The sequence below is a fragment of the Lepus europaeus genome, chromosome 22 (assembly GCF_033115175.1).
Source record: "Lepus europaeus isolate LE1 chromosome 22, mLepTim1.pri, whole genome shotgun sequence".
In the NCBI taxonomy this organism is placed as follows: Eukaryota; Metazoa; Chordata; class Mammalia; order Lagomorpha; family Leporidae; genus Lepus; species Lepus europaeus.
In genome coordinates, this window is record NC_084848.1 from 2,198,695 (window position 1) to 2,223,864 (window position 25,170).

Below are 25,170 nucleotides of genomic sequence, written 5' to 3' on the forward strand. Positions count from 1 at the left end.
AGAAAGGTGCTCAAGCCCGGCACTAGACCCGCTGAATTCCCATCTCCGGGGCGGCGGGGGCACAGGCAGTGTGACCAGGCCCTTCGGATGGCCCTGATGTGGTTCTGCCCCGGCACTTTATGACAGACACACATTCCCAAGGTCACTTATTCTCGTATGGAAGAAAGGAAGCTTTAGTTCAGCTGCCACAGGGCAGAGGCCCTTGTAGGCCTTTGGGAATGCCCAGTGCCACCTCCCAGGTGCCTGTGCACAAGGCACCTCCAGGCAGAGCAGCTGCGCGCGCCTGAGCTGTGCTGGCTCAGGGAGGTCTTGCCGGGGGAACAGTGCTCAGAGGCCACGTCGAGGTGGCAGGCCAGCCCCCAGGATGGGCTGACGACACAACAGGCCCAGGCCTGCACTCCCGGATGGATGGGCTTTTGTTGTGCAGTAACTCTCATGCCAGGCTCCCCACTTGGACTCCATCCCAGCACAGTATCTCACAGATGTGTAGCAATGAACTCAAGCTGGGCTGAAGGATCTGCATGGCTCCTTGCAGATCACCCTCACCTGGATCCTGTCAGGCCCCGCTCTGAGCCTTCAGAGAGGCCCTGGCTGTGGAGTCCGCCGCAGACTCCCAACAGCAGCCTCCTCAGCAGTGCGCTCCATCTGCTATTGAATGCATTGCCCTTCGCAATCCTGGAGCCAGCCTCTCCAACGGATCTCCATGAGTGTGGCCTAGTGTGACTGCAACCCAGGCTCCAGGCAGGCATGCGGGTGCCTTTGAAGACCCCAAGGCAGGGTCCAGGGTTTACAGGGTTTACATCGGTCCATGTGTGATGAGCTGCAGAACAAGGAGCACACGGGAAGGCCTTCAGCACCACCGAGATGCTGCTTGAGGGGCTGGCGCCGTGGTGCAGCGGGTTAACGCCCTGGCCTGAGGCGCCGGCATCCCCTATGGGAGTGCCTGGTTCAAGGCCCAGCTCCTCTGCTTCTGATCCAGTTTCCCGCTCATGTGCACCTTGTAAGGTAGCAGGTGATGGTCCAAGCACTTGAATCCCTGCCACTCATGTGGGAGACACAGAGTTTTTGGCTCCTGGATTTGGGTTGGCCTGGCCCTGGCTGTCATGGGCACTGAGGAGTGAACCAGTGAATAGATCTTCATGTCTACCTCTCTGTCTGACTTTCCAATGAAATGAAAAAAGATTAAAGACAATAACAACGACAGCAAGGAGCACATGACTGAGGCCCTACACAGAGCCAAGTTCAAATACCTTGTCTCCCAGCAAATCCACATCTCAAAGAACTGAAGCTTCATTTGGCTTAATGCGGCTGTATCTGAAAATCCGGTGACCTGCGGCAGCTCCTCTCGGATGTCTGCAGGAGTCAAACACGCTGCCCATCCTGGTCCTCTGACAAGTGGTGGGCCCTTGTGGGTACTCCTAGGCCTTCCCTTGTGCTGCCCCTCCTAACTCATGCTCATCAACAAACCCTACTTCCTGCCAATAAACAGGTCCTCCAAACCCGGACCCAAAGGACATACGGAATCTTGTTTCACACAATGTCCCTTCTGTGCCCTGCACTCCCAGAGGTTCTCATGTGGGGCTGCTATTTAGTGCCTAGAGGCCGAGAGGCTAAGGTCTTGAGGTGCTCAGAATGGTCCTCCACAGGCCCCGTCCTGGCTGCAGCACCACAGACGGCACCTTTCCCGCTCAGGAACACGGGGCCAAGCTGCAAGCTGGTCACTGAAAATCCACGGAGCCAGCAAAGTCCAACTCAAACATTTCAGCATCCAGGAACCCAAGGGCTGGACCACGAGATCGACCTCCTTCAGGGCTGTTTCTGGAATCCTCTGCCCTCTCTTCTTTAGGACAGTTACCTTTTTCTTTTTTTGTAAAAAGGATTTATTTTATTTACTTGAAAGGTAAAGTTACAGAAAGAAAAGGAAAGACAGAACTTCCATCCACTGGCTCATGGCCTCAACAGCCAAGGATGGTCCAGGCTGAATCCAGGAGCCAGGAGCTTCATCTGGGTCTCCCATGCGGGTACAGGGGCCCAAGCACTTGAGCCATCTTCTTCTGCTTTCCCAGGTGCATTAGCAGGGAGTTGGATCAGAAGTGGAGCACCCGAGTCTCAAACTAGCATCTATAAGGGATGTCAGCACTGTAGATGGCGGCTTAACCTGCTACACCACAGTGCTGGCCCCAGGACATTTATCTTAACCCCAGACACGGCCTTGTTTATCTCTGCTCCCTCTGCATGGTGATGGCTCCAGAAGCTGGGTTTCTGCTTAGGTTCCAGTCTCCTGACTTTCGCCTGTCCCAGTCCTGGCTGCTGCAGACATCTGGGGAATGAGCCAGGGGACAGGAAATGTCTGTCTTCCAAGCAAATAAAATTAAAAAGTTAAAAAAATAAAAGGAAAGGGCCAGCGCTGTGGTGTAGTGCGTAAAACCGCCGCCTGCAGTGCCGGCATCCATATGGGTTCTGGTTCGAGTCCTGGCTGCTCCACTTCCGATCCAGCTCTGCTATGGCCTGGGAAAGCAGAAGATGGCCCAAGTCCTGGGGCCCCTGCACCCACGTGGGAGACCTGGAGGAAGCTCCAGATTGGCATAGCTCCAGCCATTGTGGCCAATTGAACCAGTGGATAGAAGACCTCCCCGCCCCCTGCCTCTCCTTCTCTCTGTAACTCTTTCAAATAAATAAATAAATCCAAAAAAAAAAAAAAAAAGGAAACAGTGAAGCCACTGGAAGGGCTGGGAAGGCTGGGGGGACTCAGGTTTCTGTGGCCTGGAGCAGGAGCGAGACACACAGACCACAACAGGTGAGTCCCTGTAGAACACGCACGTCAGCCTCCTGTCCACGCTGGAGACAAGGTGAGCAGCCACGCAGCCTCGGCCCTGTGCTCAGTCCATCCCGCTTCCAGGGGGTTTGCAGCTGTTTTACAAGTTGGATGCAACCCCCGGACAGCACACCGAGCATCCTGCAGGCCTGGCAGGAGCAGACCCCCTTCCAGAGGCTTCCCTCCCACTCCTCCAGTCCCCAGGGGAGGAGCCGAGCCCAGCAAGGCTGTGTGGTGGCTCTGCTGAGTGGCAAGGCCCCCTCGGAAGCTTCTCAGCCCAGAACAGTCCCGGCGTGACCTCAAGTGGCTGCTCGGAGTGCACTGTACTCACTCACGACACCTGTAGGTGTAACCACCTGTCGGCAGACACTACCACAGCACAGCTGCCACCCCCTCTCCTCAGCACACAATCTCACTGTGAGTAGGGCACAGGCACCTTTTCACTCTCAAAACACGAGCAGCACTGGGAACATTTCTTATTATTTCCCTAGACTGTTCCATAGTAGAGTATTACAGTTATGGAGTGCATATTCCACAAAGAATACTTTTACCATATGACATTAGAAAATAAAGGCAACTTAAAAGACATGAGCCACAGAGCACCACTTGACCACTCTCTGTGTGTGTCCTGTTTTCATCAAACGCATGCTCCTCACAGCAAATGCTGCCCTTGTGTCCACTGCTCTGGCATGTAACATTCTGTTCTGTTGGCCCCAGGACGCTCCTACAAGAAAACAGCTGGGTCCAGAGACAAGGCTGCTCTCCTTGGGCACAGAGAGGGATTTAGCCCACAGTGGCCTCAACGAGGTATAAGAGGGGTCTGGCTGAAGCAGCCCCATGGCTCAGCAATTCTACTCCAGGACACCCCCAAACTCTGTGAAGCAGGCGCTCGGCTGCACCCACAGAGCTTGGCTTTTGGTGTGTGGGCATCCCCTGCTCCCGGCTGTCTGACTCTGCTCAGAGGGACCTGTTCCTGCTAGGTGAGAAGAGGGAGAGTAACACCGGGCCTAGCACTCCCTGAGATGGGAGTCAAGCGAGTGAAACGCCTCCAATGGGTCTGTTCTGGTGTCCTGTTTGTTGAGATTAATTAATTTATTTCAAAGGCAGAGTTAGAGGGGGAGGGAGGGAAAGTGGGGGAGGAGGGGGGAGGATAGAGAGAGGGAGAGAGGGAGAGAGGGAGAGGGGGAGGGGAAAAGGGAGCGGGAGAGGGGGAGGGGAGGGGGAGGGGGAGAGAGGAGGTGGGGAGGCTGAGGACCAGGAACTCCATCCAGGTCTCCCACGTGGGTGTAGGGGCTCAAGCACTTGGGCTGCCTTCCACTGCTTTCCCAGGCACATTAACAGAGAGCTGGGTAGGAAGTGGAGCAGCCAGGACTTGAATTGGCGCCCACATGGTTTGCAGCCACTGCAGCTGGCAGCTTGGCCCTTGGGCTGTGCAGTATGCTTTCACACGGCAATCCCTCTCACAGCACTGTCCCCATCACATTCTGAAGTTTGCTTTTTCTTGTCCATACAACTAAAAATACCCCAAGTAGCTGGATTTACATTAGTTTTTTAAATGCTGGTCTGGCTATTTGCAATTATATCCACCGTGCTTTCCAAGCTCCTCTCTGCCAGGCCTCAGCTGGGAAGAGGAAGCTGAAGCCTGGACCATCCTTGGCTGTTTAGGCCATGAGCAAGTGGATGGAAGTTCCCAGGCACCAGCTGGTCAGAGGAAGCTGGAAGCCGGCGCTGTTGCCACATGAGGCTTCCGAAGGAGCAGGGTCTGCTCAAGGGGCAAAGGGGGAGGGGCAGCTCGGGGGCAGGCAGCCTGAAGACCCTCTTCCTCCCTCAGGACCCCAGCACTGAGAAGGGTCATTTCATCAACTCTGCTGGCTTCAGAGGAACCTCAAAATGTTCAGAAAATTCTCTGACTGCAACAGCACACTCCAAACTTGCAAGATGCTAAACACAACTATAAATATTTTCTCCAAATCGTTCCAAATGGTAGCAAGTCTGAAAACTGAGTCATTTGTTTTCAGTACTTTGTTAAAACTCCCCCCAAAACTAGCACAGGAGGAGGTTCTACCAGAGAGGAGAACAGGAGACAAAAATAGAGAAGCCGCAGCTCATCTCAGGATTTCTGCGGCTCCAGCGCAGGTGCCCTCTGGCCGGGATCACCTGCTTCCGTGCTGTTCCGGCTGCAAACTCCCTGCAGGCAGGTGAAGCAGCTCCAGCCACCGCAGAAACGAGCCAAGCAGAAAGGTGTCGGTGACAGTCAGGTCGGGTGGGTTCCACTTCCTCTCCAACTCTCCGGACTTTGCCAATCTTTTTCGTGCTGTTGGCACCTGGACTTGCTTCCCCAGGCTCCTCTGCACAAAGACGCACACAGGCTTCACCCTTAACACCCAGTGTGTGGTCCCAGCCTGTGACATGCTGCCATGACACCGTGGTCCCCTACGGCTCCTGCAGCCAGTATCCTGGCCCAGGCCTCGGAGGGAAGTCAGCTTGGGGTGTCACATACCTGGGTCTGCATCTCAGCTGCCCCTGGTAACTGTGAGGCCTCAACAACTTTCTAAACCTCTTAGAGCTGGGGTTCTCTTCTCTGTCAGGTGGGGACAGGAATACCAACTTCTCGAGTTGAGGATTGGAGAGCCTTAGCCAGAGGCTGGTGTTGTGGTAGAGCGGGTTAAGCCACCACCTGAGACACCGGCATCCCATGTCAGTATGCTGGTTTGAATCCCAACTGCTCCACTTCCCATCCAGCTCCCTGCTAATGTGCCTGTGAAGGCAGTGGATAATGGCCCAAGCACTTAGGTCCCTGTCACCCATGTGGGAGACCGGGAGGGAGTTCCTGGCTCTTGGCTTTGCAGGTTGTTGTGGCCATTTGAAGAATGAACCAGAGGATGGACGATCTCTGTCACTCCCTTTCAAATAAACAAAAATAAATCATTAAAAAAAAAAAGGCTTAGCACAAGGTGAAGTCCCTCAGAGTCCACTGTGATTTCTTTCTTTCTTTTTTTTTTTTTTTTTGACAGGCAGAGTGGACAGTGAGAAAGAGACAGAGAGAGAAAGGTCTTCCTTTTACCGTTGGTTCACCCTCCAATGGCCACCGGAACGCTGCGGCCGGCGCATTGTGCTGATCCGAAGCCAGGAGCCAGGTGCTTATCCTGGTCTCCCGTGGGGTGCAGGGCCCAAGCACTTGGGCCATCCTCCACTGCACTCCCGGGGCACAGCAGAGAGCTGGCCTGGAAGAGGGGCAGCCGGGACAGAACCGGCGCCCCGACTGGGACTAGAACCCGGTATGCTGGCGCCGCAAGGCGGAGGATTAGCCTATTGAGCCGCGGCGCCGGCCCACTGTGATTTCTGACCTCATAAACTAAGCAGCTGGTCCCAGGGCAGGGCAGCCCCTAGGAGGGGGCCAGCCTGGGCCCATTCTGAGTCCCTACTCACAGGGTGGTGATGCTGGACAAGGCGCTCAGCTGATCTGAGAGAGGCGTTTCCTCCAAGCGTGGGAACTGCTCCTGACATTTCTCCGTGGGGTGAACACGGGGCCGAGGACGGGGAAGTGACTGCAACACTGCAGTGTGAAGAGCGGCCTGCGCAGATGGAAAACCTGACCCCCAGCCCCACCCCGAGCCAATGTGAAAAAACTTCCGTGAATTCCGCAGAACTAAGAGGCTAGCCGAACAGGCGGAGGTGGCTCGACTCTGCACAAGTGCCACAGCGGCGGATGCTCGGCAGCCCGCCTGGCAATCACTGCTTCATTCAGAGCACGGCTCCGAGGGCCTTCGTGTGAACGTATTCTATCTGATTACTTCCTGGGAAAGCCATCGACTAGAGTACAGAGCATCCAAGGGAAGCTTTCTCCAGGGTATTTTAACCTGGGGGAGACGTGACCAGGAACTTGTGGTTTCACACCATCCTCAGTCCAACTGCACTGCTTGGTGCCCATATGGCCTGGTGGCTGCAGAGAGGCGAACACTGGAGCAAGCACAGCTCCGGCCCCTTGGCTGCCCTGGGCTCACTGTCTGGCCAGATTCCTGCATCACACTTGACTTGCCGGCACAGGGGCGGCAAAGCACACGTGAGCTCAAATCCATACAGCCACGATCTTTGCCACAGCCCATCCTGCAAACCAGCCCTGGGACCACACACTTTGTAACCCCACAACTCTGCAGCTCTTACACAGGCACATGGGAATCGTGACACACACTGCCTGGAGCTATCAGAGGAACATCACTATTGAGCAAAGCAATGTGCACAAGAACGCATGGGAGAATAAAGAACACAGATGCAGGCCGGCGCCGCGGCTCACTAGGCTAATCCTCCACCTTGCGGCGCCGGCACACCGGGTTCTAGTCCCGGTCGAGGCACCGATCCTGTCCCGGTTGCCCCTCTTCCAGGCCAGCTCTCTGCTGTGGCCAGGGAGTGCAGTGGAGGATGGCCCAAGTGCTTGGGTCCTGCACCCCATGGGAGACCAGGAGAAGCACCTGGCTCCTGCCATCGGAACAGCGCGGTGCGCCGGCCGCAGCGCGCTACCGCGGCGGCCATTGGAGGGTGAACCAACGGCAAAAGGAAGACCTTTCTCTCTGTTTCTCTCTCTCACTGTCCACTCTGCCTGTCAAAAAAAAAAAAAAAACACAGATGCAAGCTGGCGCCGCGGCTCACTAGGCTAATCCTCCGCCTTGCGGCGCCGGCACACCGGGTTCTAGTCCCGGTCGGGGCACCGATCCTGTCCCTGTTGCCCCTCTTCCAGGCCAGCTCTCTGCTGTGGCCAGGGAGTGCAGTGGAGGATGGCCCAAGTGCTTGGGCCCTGCACCCCATGGGAGACCAGGAGAAGCACCTGGCTCCTGCCATCGGATCAGCGCGGTGTGCCGGCCGCAGCACGCCTACCGCGGCGGCCATTGGAGGGTGAACCAACGGCAAAAGGAAGACCACCTTTCTCTCTGTCTCTCTCTGTCACTGTCCACTCTGCCTGTCAAAAAAAAAAAAAAAAAAAAAAAAAAAAAAGAACACAGATGCAATACCGACAGATTTTTTAAAAAGATAAAAAAAAAAAAAAAAAAAAAGAAACCAGTGAGACACCTTAGGTAGACTGGCTAAGAAAAAAGGAGTTGACTTAATTTATTAAAATCAGGAATGAAACAGGGGATATTACTATCAGCTGGACAGAGATAAAAAAGATAATACTATGGGCTGGTGCTGTGGTGCAGTGGGTAAAGCCACTGCTTGCAGTGCTGGCATCCCATGTGGATGCCTCTTTCTCTCAGTCTCTCCTTCTCTCTCTGTATAATTTCAAATAAATAAATAAATCTTAAAAAAAAAAAAAAAAAAAGGAGAGACTACTCTAAGGGGCCGGCGCTGTGGCATAGTAGGCTAAGCTACCACCTGTGGCGGGGGCATCCCATATGGGCGTTGGATCATGTCCCAGCTGCTCCTCTTCTGATCCAGCTCTCTGCTACAGCCTGGGAAAGCAGAAGATGGCTCAGGTGCTTGGGCCCCTGCACCCATGTGGGGGACCTGGAAGAAGCTCCTGGCTCCTGGCTTCGGATCCGCCCAGCTCTGGCGCTATGGCCAGTTGGGGAGTGAATCAGCAGATGGAAGACCTTTCTCTCTGCCTCTCCCTCTCTGTTTGTAACTCTACCTTCTCAAATGAATAAATAAAATATTTTTTTAAAAAAGAAAATATTACAAACAAGTGGGTGCCAAAAATTAGATAACAGATGAAACAAATAAATTCCTGGAGAGTCATAAATTTTTGAAACTGAATCAAGAGGAAATAAAAACGGTTTTGAATAGAACCATAACAAGGAAAGAGATTAAATCAGTAGTCAAAAAACTTCCTTCAGGGGTGGCATTGTGGCAGTGGATTAAGCCACCATGTGTGATGCTGGCATCCCAAATGAGCACCAGCTCATGTCCTTGGCTGCTCCATTTCTGATCCAGCTCCCTGCTAATATGCCTGGGAAAGTAATGGAAGATAGCCCAAGTCCTTGGACCCCTGCTACCATGTGGGAGACCTGGTTTTGGCCTGGTCCAGCCCTAGCAATTATAGCCATTAGAGAGGGAACCAGCAGATGGAAGATCTCTAACTCTTTCAAATAAATAAATAAATCTTTAAAAACTAAACAAAACAATAAATGTTTAAAAACAAAACAAAACAAAACACACAAAAGCTTCCCTCAAAGAAAGCTTGTGTTGACACGGGTATGCTGATGAATTCTCACAAAGGCTTAAAAAAAATCAACACCAATCCTTCACAAACTTCTCCAAAAAATAGAGCTTACTTCCCAATATGCTCCATGATGCCTGATACCAAAATCAAGAGGCCGGCGCCACGGCTCACTAGGCTAATCCTCCACCTTGCGGCACCGGCACACCGGGTTCTAGTCCCGGTTGGGGCACCGGATTCTGTCCCGGTTGCCCCTCTTCCAGGCCAGCTCTCTGCTGTGGCCAGGGAGTGCAGTGGAGGATGGCCCAAGTGCTTGGGTCCTGCACCCATGGGAGACCAGGATAAGCCCCTGGCTCCTGCCATAGGATCAGCGCAGTGCGCTGGCCGCAGCACGCCTACCGCGGCGGCCATTGGAGGGTGAACCAACGGCAAAAGGAAGACCTTTCTCTCTGTCTCTCTCTGTCACTGTCCACTCTGCCTGTCAAAAAAAAAAAAAAAAAAAAAAATCAAAATCAAACACATTGACAGAAAACCAAAGGCTGATATTCCTCCTGAATACAGACACAAAAATCCTCAATAAAATAGCAAACCAAATCTTGCAACATTTACAAGGATTTTTACACTACAACTAAGTAAGATTTGTCCCAGGAATGAAAATGTGGTTAAGCACATGTAACTCAGTCAATGTAATGTGTTTATTTATTTATTTATTTTTATATATTTTTTTGACAGACAGAGTGGATAGTGAGAGAGAGAGAGACAGAGAGAGAAAGGTCTTCCTTTACCGTTGGTTCACCCCCCAAATGGCCACTGTGGCTGGCACACCGCGCTGATCTGAAGCCAGGAGCCGGTGCCTCTCCCAGTCTCCCATGCGGGTGCAGGGCCCAAGGACCTGGGCCATCCTCCACTGCCCTCCTGGGCCACAGCAGAGAGCTGGACTGGAAGAGGAGCAACTGGGACAGAATCCGGCGCCCCGACCGGGGCTAGAACCCAGTGTGCTGGCGCCGCAGGTGGAGGATTAGCCTATTGAGCCACGGCACCAGCCATTTGTAATGTATTTATAAAGAGCCCACATGATTATCTTACTAGAAGCAGAAAAAGCATGACAAAACCCAACACTTTCTCACAACGAAACATTTAACAAACAAGAATAGAAGGAAACCTAACCAAATAAAGAGTATTCTTTTTTTTTTTTTTAAAGATTTTATTTATTTGAAAGAGTTACAAAGAGAGGTAGAAACACAGAGAGAGAGGTTTTCCATCCACTGGTTCACTCTCCAAATGGCCACAATGGCCAGAGCAGGGCCAATCTGAAGCCAGAAGCCAGGAGCTTCTTCTGGGTCTCCCACGTGGGTGCAGGGGCCCAAGGACTTGGGGCCTCCTCTGCTGCTTTCCTAGGCACATTAGCAGGGAGCTGCATAGGAAGTGGAGCAGGCGTGACCTGAACCGGAGCCCATGTGGGATGCTGGTGCTGCAGCCCAGGGCCTTTAGCCAACGGGCCCCATAGAGTGTCTTTAAAGCCCACACAGCTGGGGCCTGCGCTGTGGTGTAATGGGTTAAGCTGCTGCCTGTGTTGCCAGCATCCCATGTGGATGCTGATTCAAGCCCTGGCTGCGCCTCATTTTTTTTTTTTTTAAGGTTTATTTATTTATTTGAAAGTTAGCATTATACAGAGAGAGAGAGAGAGAGAGAGAGAGAGAGAGAGAGAGAGAGTGAGGTCTTCCATCTGCTGGTTCACTCCCCAGATGGTTGCAACGGACGGAGCTGTGCCAATCCGAAGCAAGGAGCCAGGAGCTTCTTCCAGGTTTCCCCGCAGGTTTCAGGGTCCCAAGGACTTGGGCCATCTTCTACTGCTTTCCCAGGCCATAGCAGAGAGCTGGATCGGAAGTGGAGAAGCCGGGTCTCGAACTAGCGCCCGTATGGGATGCTGGCATTTCAGGCCAGGGCATTAACCTGCTGAGCCACAGCGTTGGCTCCTGCTCTACTTCTACTCCAGTTCCCTGCTAATGTGCCTGGGAAAGCAGTGGAGGATGACCCAAGTGCTTGGACCTCTGTGGGTTCCATATGGGTTGTGGGAGATCAGGATGAAGCTCCTGGCTCTTTGCGGCCATTTGGGGAATGAACCAGTAGACAGATGATCTCTCTCTCTAACTCTACCTTTCAAGTAAATAAAGTAAACCGTTAAAACACACAGCTAACATCACATCTCATGGCAGAAGAGTAGATGCTCTTCCCCTAAGATCAGCAACAAGAGGGGAATGCCCACTCCTGCTATTTCTTTCTGGAAGTTATAGTCAGAACAACAATGAAATAAAAGACATCCAGACAGGGAAGGAAGAGTAAAATTATTTCTATTGGTAGACATGATCTTGTATGAATACACACGAAATTCTAAGAAATCTACAAAAAAAATTATTAGATAGATGTAGTAAACAAGGTGAACAAGGTTGTCAGTGATGAAAAAACACAAAAATCTACAGTAGCGATACGCGATCTAAAAGTAAAATGTAGAAAAAATTCTTTCCACTAGCACCAACAATACAGGACTTAGGAGCACATTTAGCAAATGACGTACAACACTCATACTCCAAGAACTACAGAGCACTATTGAAGGGAACTAAAGACCTAAACAAGTAGAAAGGCAACCCATGTTCCTAGACTGGAAGACTTAGCAATGAGCTGGTAACACTTGCCAGAAGCAGCCACAGACTAACTGTAATTCTTTTCAAACTCTCAACTGGTTTTTTTTTTTTTTTTTTTTTTTTTGCAGGAGGGAGCAAGAACTGACAAACATATCCTAAAATTCACATTGATATAGCACGTGCTCTGGATAGCCAAAATAATCTTGGAAAAGTTAGCAAACTCGTACTTTCTGATTTCAAAGTATATGACACAGTTAAGAAATCAGGACAGTACAGCATAGGGAGAGACATACAGATCACTGCACAGAACTAGGAGTCCAGTAATAAACCTTCGTATTTATGATCAATTGGTTTTGACAAGAGTGTATAAACAATTTAATGAAGAAAAACAATCTTCTTAGTAAATGATGCTGGTACAGATTGGAGAGCCACATGGGAAAGAATGAATGAATTTTAACACTTATCTTACACCATATAAAAAAACTAATGTGTCAAAAAAAAAAAAAGGTTGGCACCACGGCTCACTTGCCGGCACCTCGGATTCTGTCCTGGTTGCTCCTCTTCCAGGCCAGCTCTCTGCTGTGGCCCGGGAGGGCAGTGGAGGATGGCCCAAGTGCTTGGGCCCTGCACCCCATGGGAAACCAGGAGGAAGCACCTGGCTCCTGGCTTTGGATTGGTGCAGCGCGCTGGCCGTAGCGGCCATTTGGGGGGTGAACCAACGGAAGGAAGACCTTTGTCTCTCTCTCACTGTCTAACTATGCCTGTCAAAAAAAACTAACTGAAAATGGATAAAACACCTACAATTATTAAACACCTGTAACTATAAAACTCCTAAAGGAAAATATAAATCTGTGACTTTAGATCAAGCAATAGTTCTTAGATAGGACACCAAGAGCGCAAAGAAAACTAAGTAAACCAAACGTCATTAAAAAAAAAAAAAAAAAAAAAAAAAAAAAAAAAAAAAAAAAACACCCTTGGGGAAAGCGCCATGGCTCACTTGGTCAATCATCCGCCTGTGGCGCCAGCATTCCACATGGGCGCCAGGTTCTAGTCCCGGTTGCTCCTCTTCCAGGCCAGCTCTTTGCTGTGGCCTGGGAGGGCAGTGGATGATGGCCCAAGTGCTTGGGCCCTGCACCCACATGGGAGACCAGGAGAAGCACCTGGCTCCTGGCTTCGGATCAGCGCGGTGTGCCAGTCGCGGTGGCCATTGGAGGGTGAATCAATCAACGGCAAAGGAAGACCTTTCTCTCGGTCTCTCTCTCACTGTCCACTCTGCTTGTCAAAAAACAAAAAACAAACAAAAAACAAAAAACCCTGATATTGAAGGACATCATAAAGAAAGTGAAAAGGCAGTCGGGGGAGGAAATACTTACAAGTCATGTATCTGATAATGGCCTAGTATCAGAATACATAAAGAACTCTTATAAATCAACAAGAAAGAGACAGCCTGGTTAAATGACGAGAAAGGGGCATTTGGCACAGGGGCACAGCTGTCACTTGGGAGAGAGAGGTCTTCCATCCACTGGTTCACTCTCCTGCAATGGCAGGAGCTGTGCCGATCTGAAGCCAGGAGCCTGGAGCCTCTTCTGGGTCTCCCACAAGGGTGCAGGGGCCCAAGGAATTGGGCCATCTTCTACTGCTTTCCCAGGCCACAGCAGAGAGCTGGATTGGAAGTGGAGCAACTGGGACTTGAACCAGTGTCCATATGGGATGCTGGCACTGCAGGCGGTGGCTTTACCCACTACACCACAGGGCTGGGCCCCAATAAATAAATTTTTAAAAAAAGGATATATAAAAATGACCAACAAGCCACACAAAAAGGTGTAGAATATCATGAATCATTAGGTAAATGCAAATCAAAACCATAATGAGATATCACTTCATACCTACTAGGATGGCTAGAGTTAGAAAAAAATTGGGGGAATGAAAGTAGAAAAATTCGGATCCTCACATGCTTCTGGTAGAATGTAAAATGAGTAGACACCAATCTGGCAGTTTCTTGAAAAGTTAAACAGGGGACAGGAGCTGTGGGGCAGAGGGTTAAGCTGTCACCTGGGATGCCTGCATCCCATGCCACGATCACGGAGCCCAGTCTGAGTCCCAGCTACTCTATGCTTCTGATCCAGCTTCTTGCTAATGTGCCTGGGTGGCCACAGGTGACGGCCCACGACTCCCGGCTTCAGTCTGGTCTAGCGCTGGCTAATGCAGACATGTGAAGAGTGAAACAGCAGATGGATAGTCTCTCCCTCTCTGTCACTCTACCTTTCTAATAAATAAATAAATAAATAAATATTTTTTCAAAAGTTAAACAGAATCACCATGCCCCTGCCATTGCATTTACAGCATATACCAAATGGGATGAAACCGTGTCTACACAATCTGTACTCAAATGTCCACAGCAGCAGTATTCACAGTAGAACCCAAAGGTCCTCAGCGCCACAAGCAGATAAAGAAAACGCGGTCCAGTCTTACATCAGAATGTCGTTCAATCATGAAGAACTGCTCAGGCTACCACACGATACTAAGTGAAAGAAAGCTGTCAGACAGAAAAGGCCCCATGGGACTCCACTTATATGCAGTGCCTAGAAGCAGCGACTCCACAGTAACAGAAAACAGGTCAGTGTCTGCCATGGGCTGAGGGGGCTGGAGGCTCCAGGAGGAAAGGGAGCAGCTGCTGATGGGCTAGGTGCTTCTTGCTGGAGTGATGACAATGTCTGGAATGGGGTAACGGTGATGGTTGCACAACTCTGTAAGTACACTAACAACACTGGAGCCATCATGTGTTACACCCCAGGGTGCAGTTAGCAGGAAGCTGGATTGAAGTGGAGCTGGGACTTGAACCAGGCACTCTGATATGCAATGTGAGTGTCCCAAGTGGCAGCACAGCTGCTGTGCCACAACGTCCACCCTTGAATTACAACTTTTAAAGAAGTAATATAAAACTACTGTAAGAGAAAAAAAAGAAGTGTGTTGATAATGATGCACAAAGGAGTCCACCTGGGTGAAGGTGACCAGAGAATCTAAGAACAACGACACTAACTGAAAGTCAGCTTGCTGTCCATCATCACGGCACACTAGCGGTGCTGACAATCCTCTCCGTGGGGCGGTGGCTGCCCTGGTGCGACTGTCTACTCCCCGCGTGCAGAGGAAAAGCACGGCAGGTACCACAATTCATTACACGCCACTGCATGTCTGCTTTACCATGCACAAGGTGGTGCCATCCCAAATTCAACTTGCCCCCTGCATAAGGTGGAGAAGGAAGATGTACCAGTGAGGACACGCAGCTCCCTGCGGCATGGCCACCAAGCAGTGATCTCGGAAGGCTGAAGCAGAGGTAAGTCTCCCATCACATCACGCCAGTGTCCACGGGACTGGTGTCCCCAAGCCCTGCCCTGCACGCCTGCCTCTTCCTCTGTGGCCTCATCACTGAGGGCTCCTGGAGGCCAACGTATGAGAGTCACGCAAAGGCATTTACCCAAACTCTTCTTTCTTTCCTATCTCCATTTAAGGGTTCTTTGTTCAATGACTAATCTCTCCTGCCCCATGTCTGCCAATAAAGTCACAAAACAGAGACTAGCAGGAGTCTGAGTAAGTAACTCCTATTAAATCACAGCCCCTCATTATAAATTTCAATGCAAATATACTCAGCGCTGGAACCAAGCCTAGGGTAGCTAATAATGCCCCGAAATCTGATCTGCTTGTGATTTCAAGACAATAAGAATGGGCCGGCGCTGTGGCGTAGTGGGTAAAGCTGCCGCCTCCAGTGCTGGCATACCATGTGGGCACAGATTCGGGTCCCGGCTGCTTCACTTCTGATCCAGCTCTCTGCTATGGCCTGGGAAAGCAGTGAAAGGTGGCCCAAGTCCTTGGGCCTCTGCACACACGTGGGAGACCCAGAAGAGGCTCCTGGGTCCTGGCTTTGGATCAGTACAGCTCCGGCTGTTGCGGCCAGTTTGGGAGTGAATCAGCAGGTGGAGGATCTCTCTCTCTCTCTCTCTCTCTCTGTCTCTCCTCTCTCTGTGTAACTCTTTCAAATAAATTAATTAACTAATATTTAAAAAAATAAGAAACCATGTAGAATACACGGTAAAGAGAAATAAGGCAGGAGTTGGGGAGCAATGGGGTGGTCAGGAAGCTAAGAGTTTCTCCCCAAAGCAAGAGAGGCACTCAGAAAATGCAGATGGAACGAACACTAACTTCATGGCAAGAATCTTAAGTGACTATCAATTTCTTTATGCTTTTGGGTATTGCTTGACATTTCTAAAAAATGATGTTCATTTTGTAAAAAATCAGCAACAAAATATTTTCAAGGAGAAAAAAATCCAAGTGGTGGCTCAAATAATCTTTAATGTGCTCAGCTCTGAACATTACAACGATCAACTTCCTGCATGGGATGACACGGACTCTGGGGCCCCCTTCAGAGAGGCTGTGGTCCCCATCCCCAGGAACAGTTTCCTAACACCTCCCACCTCACCTCGAAGCAAGTTCCCACCACTGCGCTCTGGCTTACCTGGACAGGGGGCTCGATCATGATCCAGGCCGGAAGCATCAGACTGGGATTGAGAGGCTGGGTTCCTACGCGGAAGTAGACCCCGCCCCTGGAATCACACGCCCAGATGTGTTGATTTCCACACGCCAGGCTTGTCAGTTTTACAGCCCCTGAAGACAAATAAAGGAGCAGTACATACTGTAATAACTTCTGTAGAATGACTCATCTTTCATTTAATCTGTGAACTTTGATTTCTACTTCCAAGGGAGGAATGAGGCTGCACTCCCAGAGGAACTCTGATGCTGAGTCAACTGACCCCTGAGTGTACCTGACTGGGCTTGAGACACCGTGACACAGGAGTGACAAAGGCCTCTGGACACACCTGCCGGGCACCACCTATTCCAGGCTGTGGGCAGAACAGCCCAAGTTCCATCAGCCCGTGCCCCAAAGCACCCAGCAATGACAACAGTGTGGACCCTACCGCCGCTCAGGATCTTACTAGCAGGAAGCTGAAGACAGCAACAGGAGCTGGGAATCAAACCCAGGTCCTCTAATGTCCCTGCTAGACCAACTGCCAGCCCCACTGCACTGATTTCTATCACCACAGGTCAGTTCAAGCTGTTTGCAGGCCACATAACGAGAACCACAATACACACTCCCCTCTGCTTGGCTTCCTTCCAGAACAACGTGACATTTAGCCATGCTGCCACTCTTTTTACTTCTGTATTACTCCACTGCATGTAAATACCACAGCTAGCGTGTCCATTCACCTGTTGGGCATCTGGGCCATTTCCACTTTTCCTTAAATAAATGTGTAGCGGTGGAATTGCTGGGCCATAAAGTAGATAAACATCTCCCAGTTCAGGAAACTGCCGGTCTCCTCAGTGTGTACCACTGTACCTGCTCACCAGCAGTGGATGCAAACCCTCACTGCTCACCTGTGCACCTTCTTCACATGTGAAGTATGTGCTTGTCTTGGCTTTAACTTGAATGTCTCTGCTAATAAATGATGCTGAGAATGTTTTACTGAACCATTTGTGTATCTTATTTTGTGAAGTGCCCATTCAAGTATTTTGCCCATTTTAAATAATTCATTTAGGACCAAGGCTGTGGCGTAATGGGTTAAGCCTCTGCTTGCGCAAGCTGGCATCCCATATGGGCACTGGTTCAAGTCCCGGCTGCTCTACTTTCAGCTCCCTGCTAATGCTCCTGGGGAGCATTAAAGCAAGGGGGATGGTACAAGCACTTGGGCCCCTGCACCCACGTGGGAGACCCGGAAGAAGCTCCTGGCTCCTGGCTTCGGATTGGCCGAGCTCCAGCCACTGTGGCCATTTGGGGAGTAAATCAGCAAATGGAAGACCTTTTTTTGGTTTCTCCCTCTCTAACTCTGCCTCTCAAATAAATATATATATTTTTTGACAGAGTTAGACAGTGAGAGAGTGAGAGACAGAGAGAAAGGTCTTCCTTTTTCCATTGGTTCACCCCCCAGGTGGCTGCCACGGCCGGCACTGCGCCCATCTGAAGCCAGGAGCCAGGTGCTTCTTCCTGGTCTCCCTTGTGGGTGCAGGGCCCAAGCACTTGGGCCTCCTCCACTGCCTTTTCGGGCCACAGCAGAGAGCTGGACTGGAAGAGGAGAAACTGGAACAGAATCTGGCGCCCCGACCGGGACTAGAACCCGGGGTGCTGGCGCCGCAGGCGGAGGATTAGCCACGTGAGCCGTGGCGCTGGCCCCGTCTTGTTCTTGTATACAAAGTCTTACCATGGGATTCGGATTCCTTGGAATGCTAAACTTAATTTGTTTTTCAAGATTTATTTATTTGAGAGGGAGAATTAGAGAGAGAGAGGAGAGACAGAAAGAGAGAGGTCTTCCATCCATTGGTTCACTCCCCAAATGGCTGCAACGACTAGGGCTGGGCCAGGCCAGAGCCAGGAGTCAGGAGGTTCCTTCCGGTCTCCTATGTGGGTGCAGATGCCCAGGGGCTTGGGCCATTTTCTGCTACCTTCCCAGGCCCATCAGCGGGGAGTTGGATCAGAAGTGGAGCAGCAAGTACTTGAACCAGCACCCAAACGGGATGCCAGCACTGCAGGCTGTGGCTTAACCTGTTGTGCCACAGTGCCAGACCCAACCTTACTTATAAAAAGATTTGCAAAGGTCGGTGCCGTGGCTCACTAGGCTAATCCTCTGCCTGCGGCACCGGCACATGGGGTTCTAGTCCCGGTTGCTCTCCTTCCAGTCCAGCTCTCTGCTGTGGCCCAGGAGTGCAGTGGAGGATGGCCCAGGTCCTTGGGCCCTGCACCCGTATGGGAGACCAGGAGGAAGCACCTGGCTCCTGGCTTTGGATAGGCGCAGCGTGCCGGTGGCAATGCACCGGCCATAGCGGCCACTTGGGGGGTGAACTAATGGAAAAAGGAAGACCTTTCTCTCTGTCTCTCTCTCTCTCTCTCACCGTCTAACTCTGCTTGTCAGAAAAAATAAATAAATAAAAAGATTTGCAGGGCTGGCAGTAGGGCATAGTGGGTTAAGCCACCGCCTGCAAAGCCAGTATCCTATAAGGGTACTGCTTTCACTTCTCTTCCAGCTCCTGCTAATGTGTCTAGGAAAGCAGTGGAAGATGGCCTGAATGCTTAGGCCCCTGCCACCCACATGGGAGACCCAGATTGAAGCTTCTCACTTTGGCCTGGCCCAGTCCTGGCCGTTGTGGTCATTTGGTGAGTAAACCTTGGATGGAGGATCTCTCTGTGTCGCCCTCTCTCTTTGTAACTCTTTCAAATAAATAAATAAAAATCTTAAAAGAAAAAAAAAAAATGGGGCTGGCACCATGGCACAGGTTAATCCTCCACCTGCAGTGCCAGCATCCCATATGGGCGGTAGTTCTAGTCCCGGTTGTTCGTCTTCCAATCTAGCTCTCTGATATGGCCTAGGAAAGCAGCAGAGGACGGCCCAAGTCCGTGGGCCCCTGTACCTGCATGGGAGACCAGGAAGAAGCTCCGGCCATTGCGGCCATTGGAGAGTGAGCTGACGGACAGGGGACCTTTCTCTCTGTCTCTCCCTCTCACTGTCTGTAATTCTACCTCTCAAATAAATAAATAGGAAAAAAATTTACAAATTACATTATGTTCAACAGCAAAGACATGGTAATTAAAAACAAGTTTTATGCTGGAGTCTTCATCCTGCCCGAAGAGGATCTACAAGCAGCATCTAGTGATGCTGTCACATGGTGACAAAAACAGGAGCCAGGGGCCTACACTGTGCCACAGCAGGTTAAAGCCCCAGCCTGCAGCACCAGCACCCCACATGGATTCTGGTTTGAGTTCCTGCTGCTGTACTTCCAATACGGCTCCCTGTTAACGGCCTGGGAAAGGAGTGGAAGATGTCCCAAGTGGAACAAACACAGGAAGCTCCAGGCTCCTGTCTTCAGATCAGCTCAGCTCTGGCTGTTGCGGCCACTGGGGAGCGAACCAGCAGGTGGAAGACCTCCCTCTATTTCTACCTCTCTCTGTAGATCTTTCAAATAAATATTTATTTGAAAGGCAGAGTTACAGAGATGCAGAGGCAGAGGCAAAGACAGAGATCTTCCATCCTCTGGTTCACTCCCTAGATGGCCACAACAGCTGGAGCTGTGCCAATCCGAAGCCAGGAGCTTCTTCCAGGTCTCCCACATGGGTGCAGGGGCCCAAGGACTTAGGCCATCTTCTACTGCTTTCCCAGGCCACAGCAGAGAGCTGGATGGAAGAGGAGCAGCCGGGACCAGAATCGGCTCTCATTTGGGATACCGGCACCACGGGCGGAGGATTAATCTCTTGTGCCACAGAGCCTGTTCCTCTAAAATAAATCTTAGAAAACAAAAAACAAAAAACAAAAAAACCCAGGGGCTGGTGTGTCAGAGTTGGAAGTACCAAACAATACTGCCAGTAGGACGAGGAGTTTCCATGACAAGGTGAGTGTTCTTTTAGACAAAGAGAAAAGGCTGCTGGGACACACATCTCAGTGTGAAAACACAAATCAGAATGAACACATTTAAACCAGGCCTTCCCTCATCCAGGCTGCAGGATGGTCAGGATGCATGGAGTGGCTACTGCCTGCTCAAACACTCCACGGCTCCCTCATGCTCCCTGGGCGCTGGGCAGAGACCAGCGACGAGCTCCGGCCATGGAACTCCTGTCAGTTCTGAAGTGAACTGAAGCCACGAGCCACTGTGGGGCCTGCAGCTCCTCCTATCAAGGGAGCTGCAGAGTGGAGCAGGCAGGATCAGCAAGCGACCACCTGGAGGATCTCTGGCCAGATGGACACACGGACAGCCGCCTGCCGCCTTCGTGGGAGCATGTGGAGTCACTGACGTCTGGCTTGTTACCAAAGCATCACTCAGCCCGACTACCAGACACTGACATTTTCTTTGCATTTTCTTCTCCCAATTAAAAAAAAAGGTAGTTTACTAGTTTTTACTAGTTTATTCAAAAAGCAATATTTTCCATTTGGGATTACTTTTAAAACATATTTTAGAAAAAATAGTGGCATTTATGTGGTGTTTTACTATTTGTAAAACACTTTCCTACATAACTTAGTGCACAATCCCATTCATTATTTAAAAACAGAAACTGACACTGAGTATTTCTTCATTAAATGCTGTGACCAGACGAATTACATTAAAATTGCATCAGTGTGCTAAACACCCCAACGTCTGACATAAAGCACATTTATGTCTCTGGGAAATGGAGTGTCATGAGCATCTTAGATATCTGCTAGGTGATGCAAACCTTCTCCCCAGAATGAGGATCATAATACAACCCTGCAGAATTCCACAGCCAGCCTCTACAACCGGGCTCACTAGATAATTACTTAAAATTATTTTAATTTTTAAATTTTATTTTTATTTGAAAGGCAGAGAGAGCTCTCCCATCCATTCATTCACTCCATAAATGCCCGCAATAGCTGGGCCGGGCGAGGTAGAGGTGGGGAGCAGGAATTCACTCTGGGTCTCCCAGATGGGTGGCAGGGACCAAGTGTCTGAGCTGCCACTTGCTGCCTCCTGGGTGTGGAATGGGAAGCAGAGCGGAGACCTGGGGCCCTAAAAGCTGCGCCAAATGCCCAACCCTTAATTTAATATCAAAGCAACAACTGACTTGGCAATTTTTTCTTAAAGATAAAAATCATATTGGTCACTTGTTACTTTACTGAAGTCATTCTTGAAACTGAAATTTCTGTCTGCGATCTGGAGGGCTGACGGCTTCCAGAAGCCACGATGGCCGTGCCCTGCACTCTCCCTGCAGCAGCACGGGTCTGGCTCTCGGTGAAGGCCTCGGAGCACCGCTGCCACCACCAGAAGACTGTTCTGGTTGTGTTTTCAGCGTCAGAACTCTGCAAGCAGAGCAGAGGGCCGCAGAGAGGAATCCATGGGAACCACAGCCGGCAGCAGCTTCTGTACACCACCATCTTCTGCCTCACACCCCCTCAGGTGAACGGCAACTGGGGGCGGGAGGGGGTCCTGAGGTGCCATCTTGTATTTAGCTGTCAGGCAGCTTCCTCTCTGATTACAAGTAAGACAACCAAATACAGTCGAACTGCACAGCCTACAGTTCCAAGTAACAGCAACCTTCCCTGACATCCGAAAATCCTACCGGACATGTACTGCAGCCAAGCGTCTGATCCCTGCCTGCACAGCCCCTGCGTCCTCTGTGGGTGAGCACCTGTGAAAACAATGTGTGTGTGGAGCCGGCACTGTGGTGTAGTAGGTTAAGCCTCCACCTGCGGTGCTGGCATCTCATATGGGCGCCAGTTCAAGTCCCGGCAGCTCCACTTCCGACCTAGCTCTCTTCTTATGGCCTGGGAATGCAGTGGAAGATGGTCCAAGTGCTTGGGAACCTGCACCCAAGTGGGAGACCCGAAGAAGCTCCTGGCTCCTGGCTTCAGACCGGCTCAGTTCTGCCCATGGTGACCATTTGGGGAGTGAACCAGTGGGTGGAAGTGGAAGACCTTTCTCTCTGTCTCTCCCTCTCTCTCTGTATCTCTGCCTTTCAAATAAATAAATAAATCTTTGAGGTTTCCAAAATGGCAGAATAGGGAAGAAGCGTACTGCTCTTATCTAGCGGAAGATAGTTTTAAAAAAAGTGTCGAGAGTGGATCTCAGGGAAGAGTTAAGGAGAAAACAGCAGAGGAAACTCCACGCAAATTAGAAGGACGCTGGGTCTGTGTGGAGGGCGTGGACACCCACCACTCAGACACAAAAAATGGAAAAATCTTCCACGTTCATGAAGTGGAGGAACTGATATCATCAAAATGTCCATACTTCCGAAAGTGACTTACAGATTCAATGCAAACCAATCAAAATACCAAGGACATTCTTCTCAGAGACAGAAAAAATGATGCTGAAATTCATACAGAAACACAGGAGACCCTGAATAGCTAAAACAATCTTACATAACAAAAACAAAGCTGAAGGCATCACAATACCAGATTTGAAGATACACCACGGGGCAGTTATAATCAAATCGACCTGGTACTGGCACAAAAACAGATGGATAGACCAATGGAATAGAATGGATACACCACGGATCAACCCATGCATCTACAACCAACTTATTTTTGACAAAGGAGCTAAAATCAATTTCTGGAGCAAGAACAGTCTCTTCAACAAATGGTGCTGGGAAAACTGGATTTCCAAACGCAGAAGTGTGAGGCAGGGCCCGTGCCTTACACCTTACACAAAAATCCACTCAAAATGAATTAAACGCGCCGGCACACCGGGTTCTAGTCCCGGTCGGGGCACCGATCCTGTCCCGGTTGCCCCTCTTCCAGGCCAGCTCTCTGCTGTGGCCAGGGAGTGCAGTGGAGGATGGCCCAAGTGCTTGGGCCCCGCACCCCATGGGAGACCAGGAGAAGCACCTGGCTCCTGCCATCGGAACAGCGCGGTGCGCCAGCAGCAGCGCGCTACCGCAGTGGCCATTGGAGGGTGAACCAACGGCAAAAGGAAGACCTTTCTCTCTGTCTCTCTCTCTCTCACTGTCCACTCTGCCTGTCAAAAAAAAAAAAAGAATTAAACACCTAAATCTACAACCCGATACCATCAAAATATTAGAGAACACTGGGGAACCCTGCAAGACATTGACATAGGCGAAGAGTTCTTGGAAAAGAAGCCAGAGGCACAGGCAGTCAAAGCCAAAACAAGTGGATTACAACAAATTTGTAAGCTTCTGCACTGCAAAAAACACTCAGCAGAGTGAAGAGGCAACGGACAGAATGGGAGAAATTATTTGCAAACTACACAACTGATAACGGATTAATAACCAGAATCTACAAATAGATCAAGAAACTCTGGGGCCAGCACTGTGGCACAGCAGGTTAACACCCTGGCCTAAAGTGCCGGCATCCGGTTCAAGATCCTGGTGCTCCACTTCTGATCTAGCTCTCTGCTATGGCCTGGGAAAGCAACAGAAGATGGCCCAATCCATCGGATGGAATGCTTCCATTGGATGGAAGACCTCTCTCTCTCTCTGCCTCTCCTCTCTCTGTGTAACTCTTTCAAATAAATAAACACATCTTAAAAAAAACAAAGGATGTTTCCCTCTGACAGGGTTTATTTAAAAAAAAAATAGAACTAAACAACAACAAAACAAACAACCCAGTTAAGAAATGACAAAGGACTTAAAAAGGCATTTTTCTTTTTTTTTTTTTTTTTCAAAGATTTATTTATTTGAAAGTCAGAGTTAGGAGAGGCAGAGAGAGAGAAGGAGAGGCAGAGAGAGAGAAAGAGGTGTCATCCATCCACTGGTTCACTCCCCAGTTGGCCACAATGGCTGGAGCTGCACCAATCCGAAGCCAGGAGCCAGAAGTCTCATTTGGACTCCCACATGGGTGCAGGGGCCCAAGGACTTGGACCTCTACTGCCTTCCCAGGCCATAGCAGAGAGCTGGATCAGAAGTGGAGCAGCCAGGACTCAAACTGGCACCTATATGGGATGCCAGCACTGCAGGCGGCGGCTTCACCTGCTACGCCACATTGCTGGCTCCAAGGCATTTTTCAAAAGAAGAAATCCAAATGGCCACAAGACACATAAAAAATGGTCAGGATCACTAGTCGTCAGGGAAATACAAATCAACCACAATGAGATTTCACCTCACCCTGGTTAGAATGGCTCTCATACAGAAATCAACAAATAACAAACGCTGGCGAGGATGTGAGGACAAAGGTACCCTAATCCACCGTTGTGGGAATGTAAACTGGTACAGCCACTGTGGAAGACAGTATGGAGATACCTCAGAAAACTGAATATAGACCTACAATATGACCCAGCCTTCCCACTCCTGGGAATTTACCCAAGGGAAATGAAATCAGCATATGAAAGAGTTCTCTGTACCCCATGTTTACTGCAGCTCAATTCACAACAGCTAAGATATGGAATCAACCCAAATTTCCCTCAAATGAAGACCTAATAACGAAATTATGGGATATGTTAAAAAAAAAAAGAAATTCTGTCATTTGCAACAAAATGGATGAAAACTAGACATCATCATACTTAGTGAAATAAGCCACTCCCAAAGAACAAATACCATATGTTCTCCCTGATCTGTGATAACTAATAGATCACCTAAAAGGTAATTTATACACATGAAATTAACACTTTGAGATGCAACGCATTTGAACAGCCCTTGTCCAACTGCTGAGGAACAAGTTTTTTCCCATTCTATTTGTTGAACTCTTTTCTTAGTAAACAGTTAACTGTATGTGTATAAAGTTAATTGAAAATAGATCTTAGTACAAAAGAAGAATGGGACTAGGAGAGGGAGGAGGAAAAGGGGTGGGGTGGTGGGTGGAGGGCGGGGATGGTGGGAAGAACCACTATGTTCCTGAAGTTGTATTTATGAAATGCAACTAAGTTTGTATTCCTTAAATAAAAGGTTTCTGGGGAAAAAATAAATCTTAAAAAAAAAAAAAAAAGATTATGTGTCAGCACGAATGACTGTGAGACAGATAACAAGCAGAGTGCCCGGGGCACAGCGGAGAACACGACAGGGACACGGATGGGAGGACAGGTAACAAGCAGAGTGGCCAGGGGCACAGCGGAGAACACGGCAGGGA

The 25,170-nt window shown here is 50.0% G+C and overlaps 1 protein-coding gene across 10 annotated transcripts in view; it reads right to left on the reverse strand.

Annotated features, from left to right (window-relative positions):
* TECPR2 (tectonin beta-propeller repeat containing 2) overlaps nucleotides 1–25,170 on the reverse strand; it is a 118,078-nt gene that overhangs the window by 11,848 nt on the left and 81,060 nt on the right. For 7 of the 10 annotated variants that reach the window (XM_062181162.1, XM_062181170.1, XM_062181166.1 and 4 more), the window contains one exon: nucleotides 16,119–16,267. The exons of 1 other annotated variant lie outside the window; for it this stretch is intronic. In XM_062181162.1, the coding sequence (XP_062037146.1) occupies nucleotides 16,119–16,267 (149 nt within the window). Of the gene's footprint in view, nucleotides 1–4,953; nucleotides 5,164–5,494; nucleotides 5,719–16,118; nucleotides 16,268–25,170 lie in introns of those variants that run through there. 2 more of the 10 variants (XM_062181165.1, XM_062181168.1) reach the window with 2 other exon arrangements.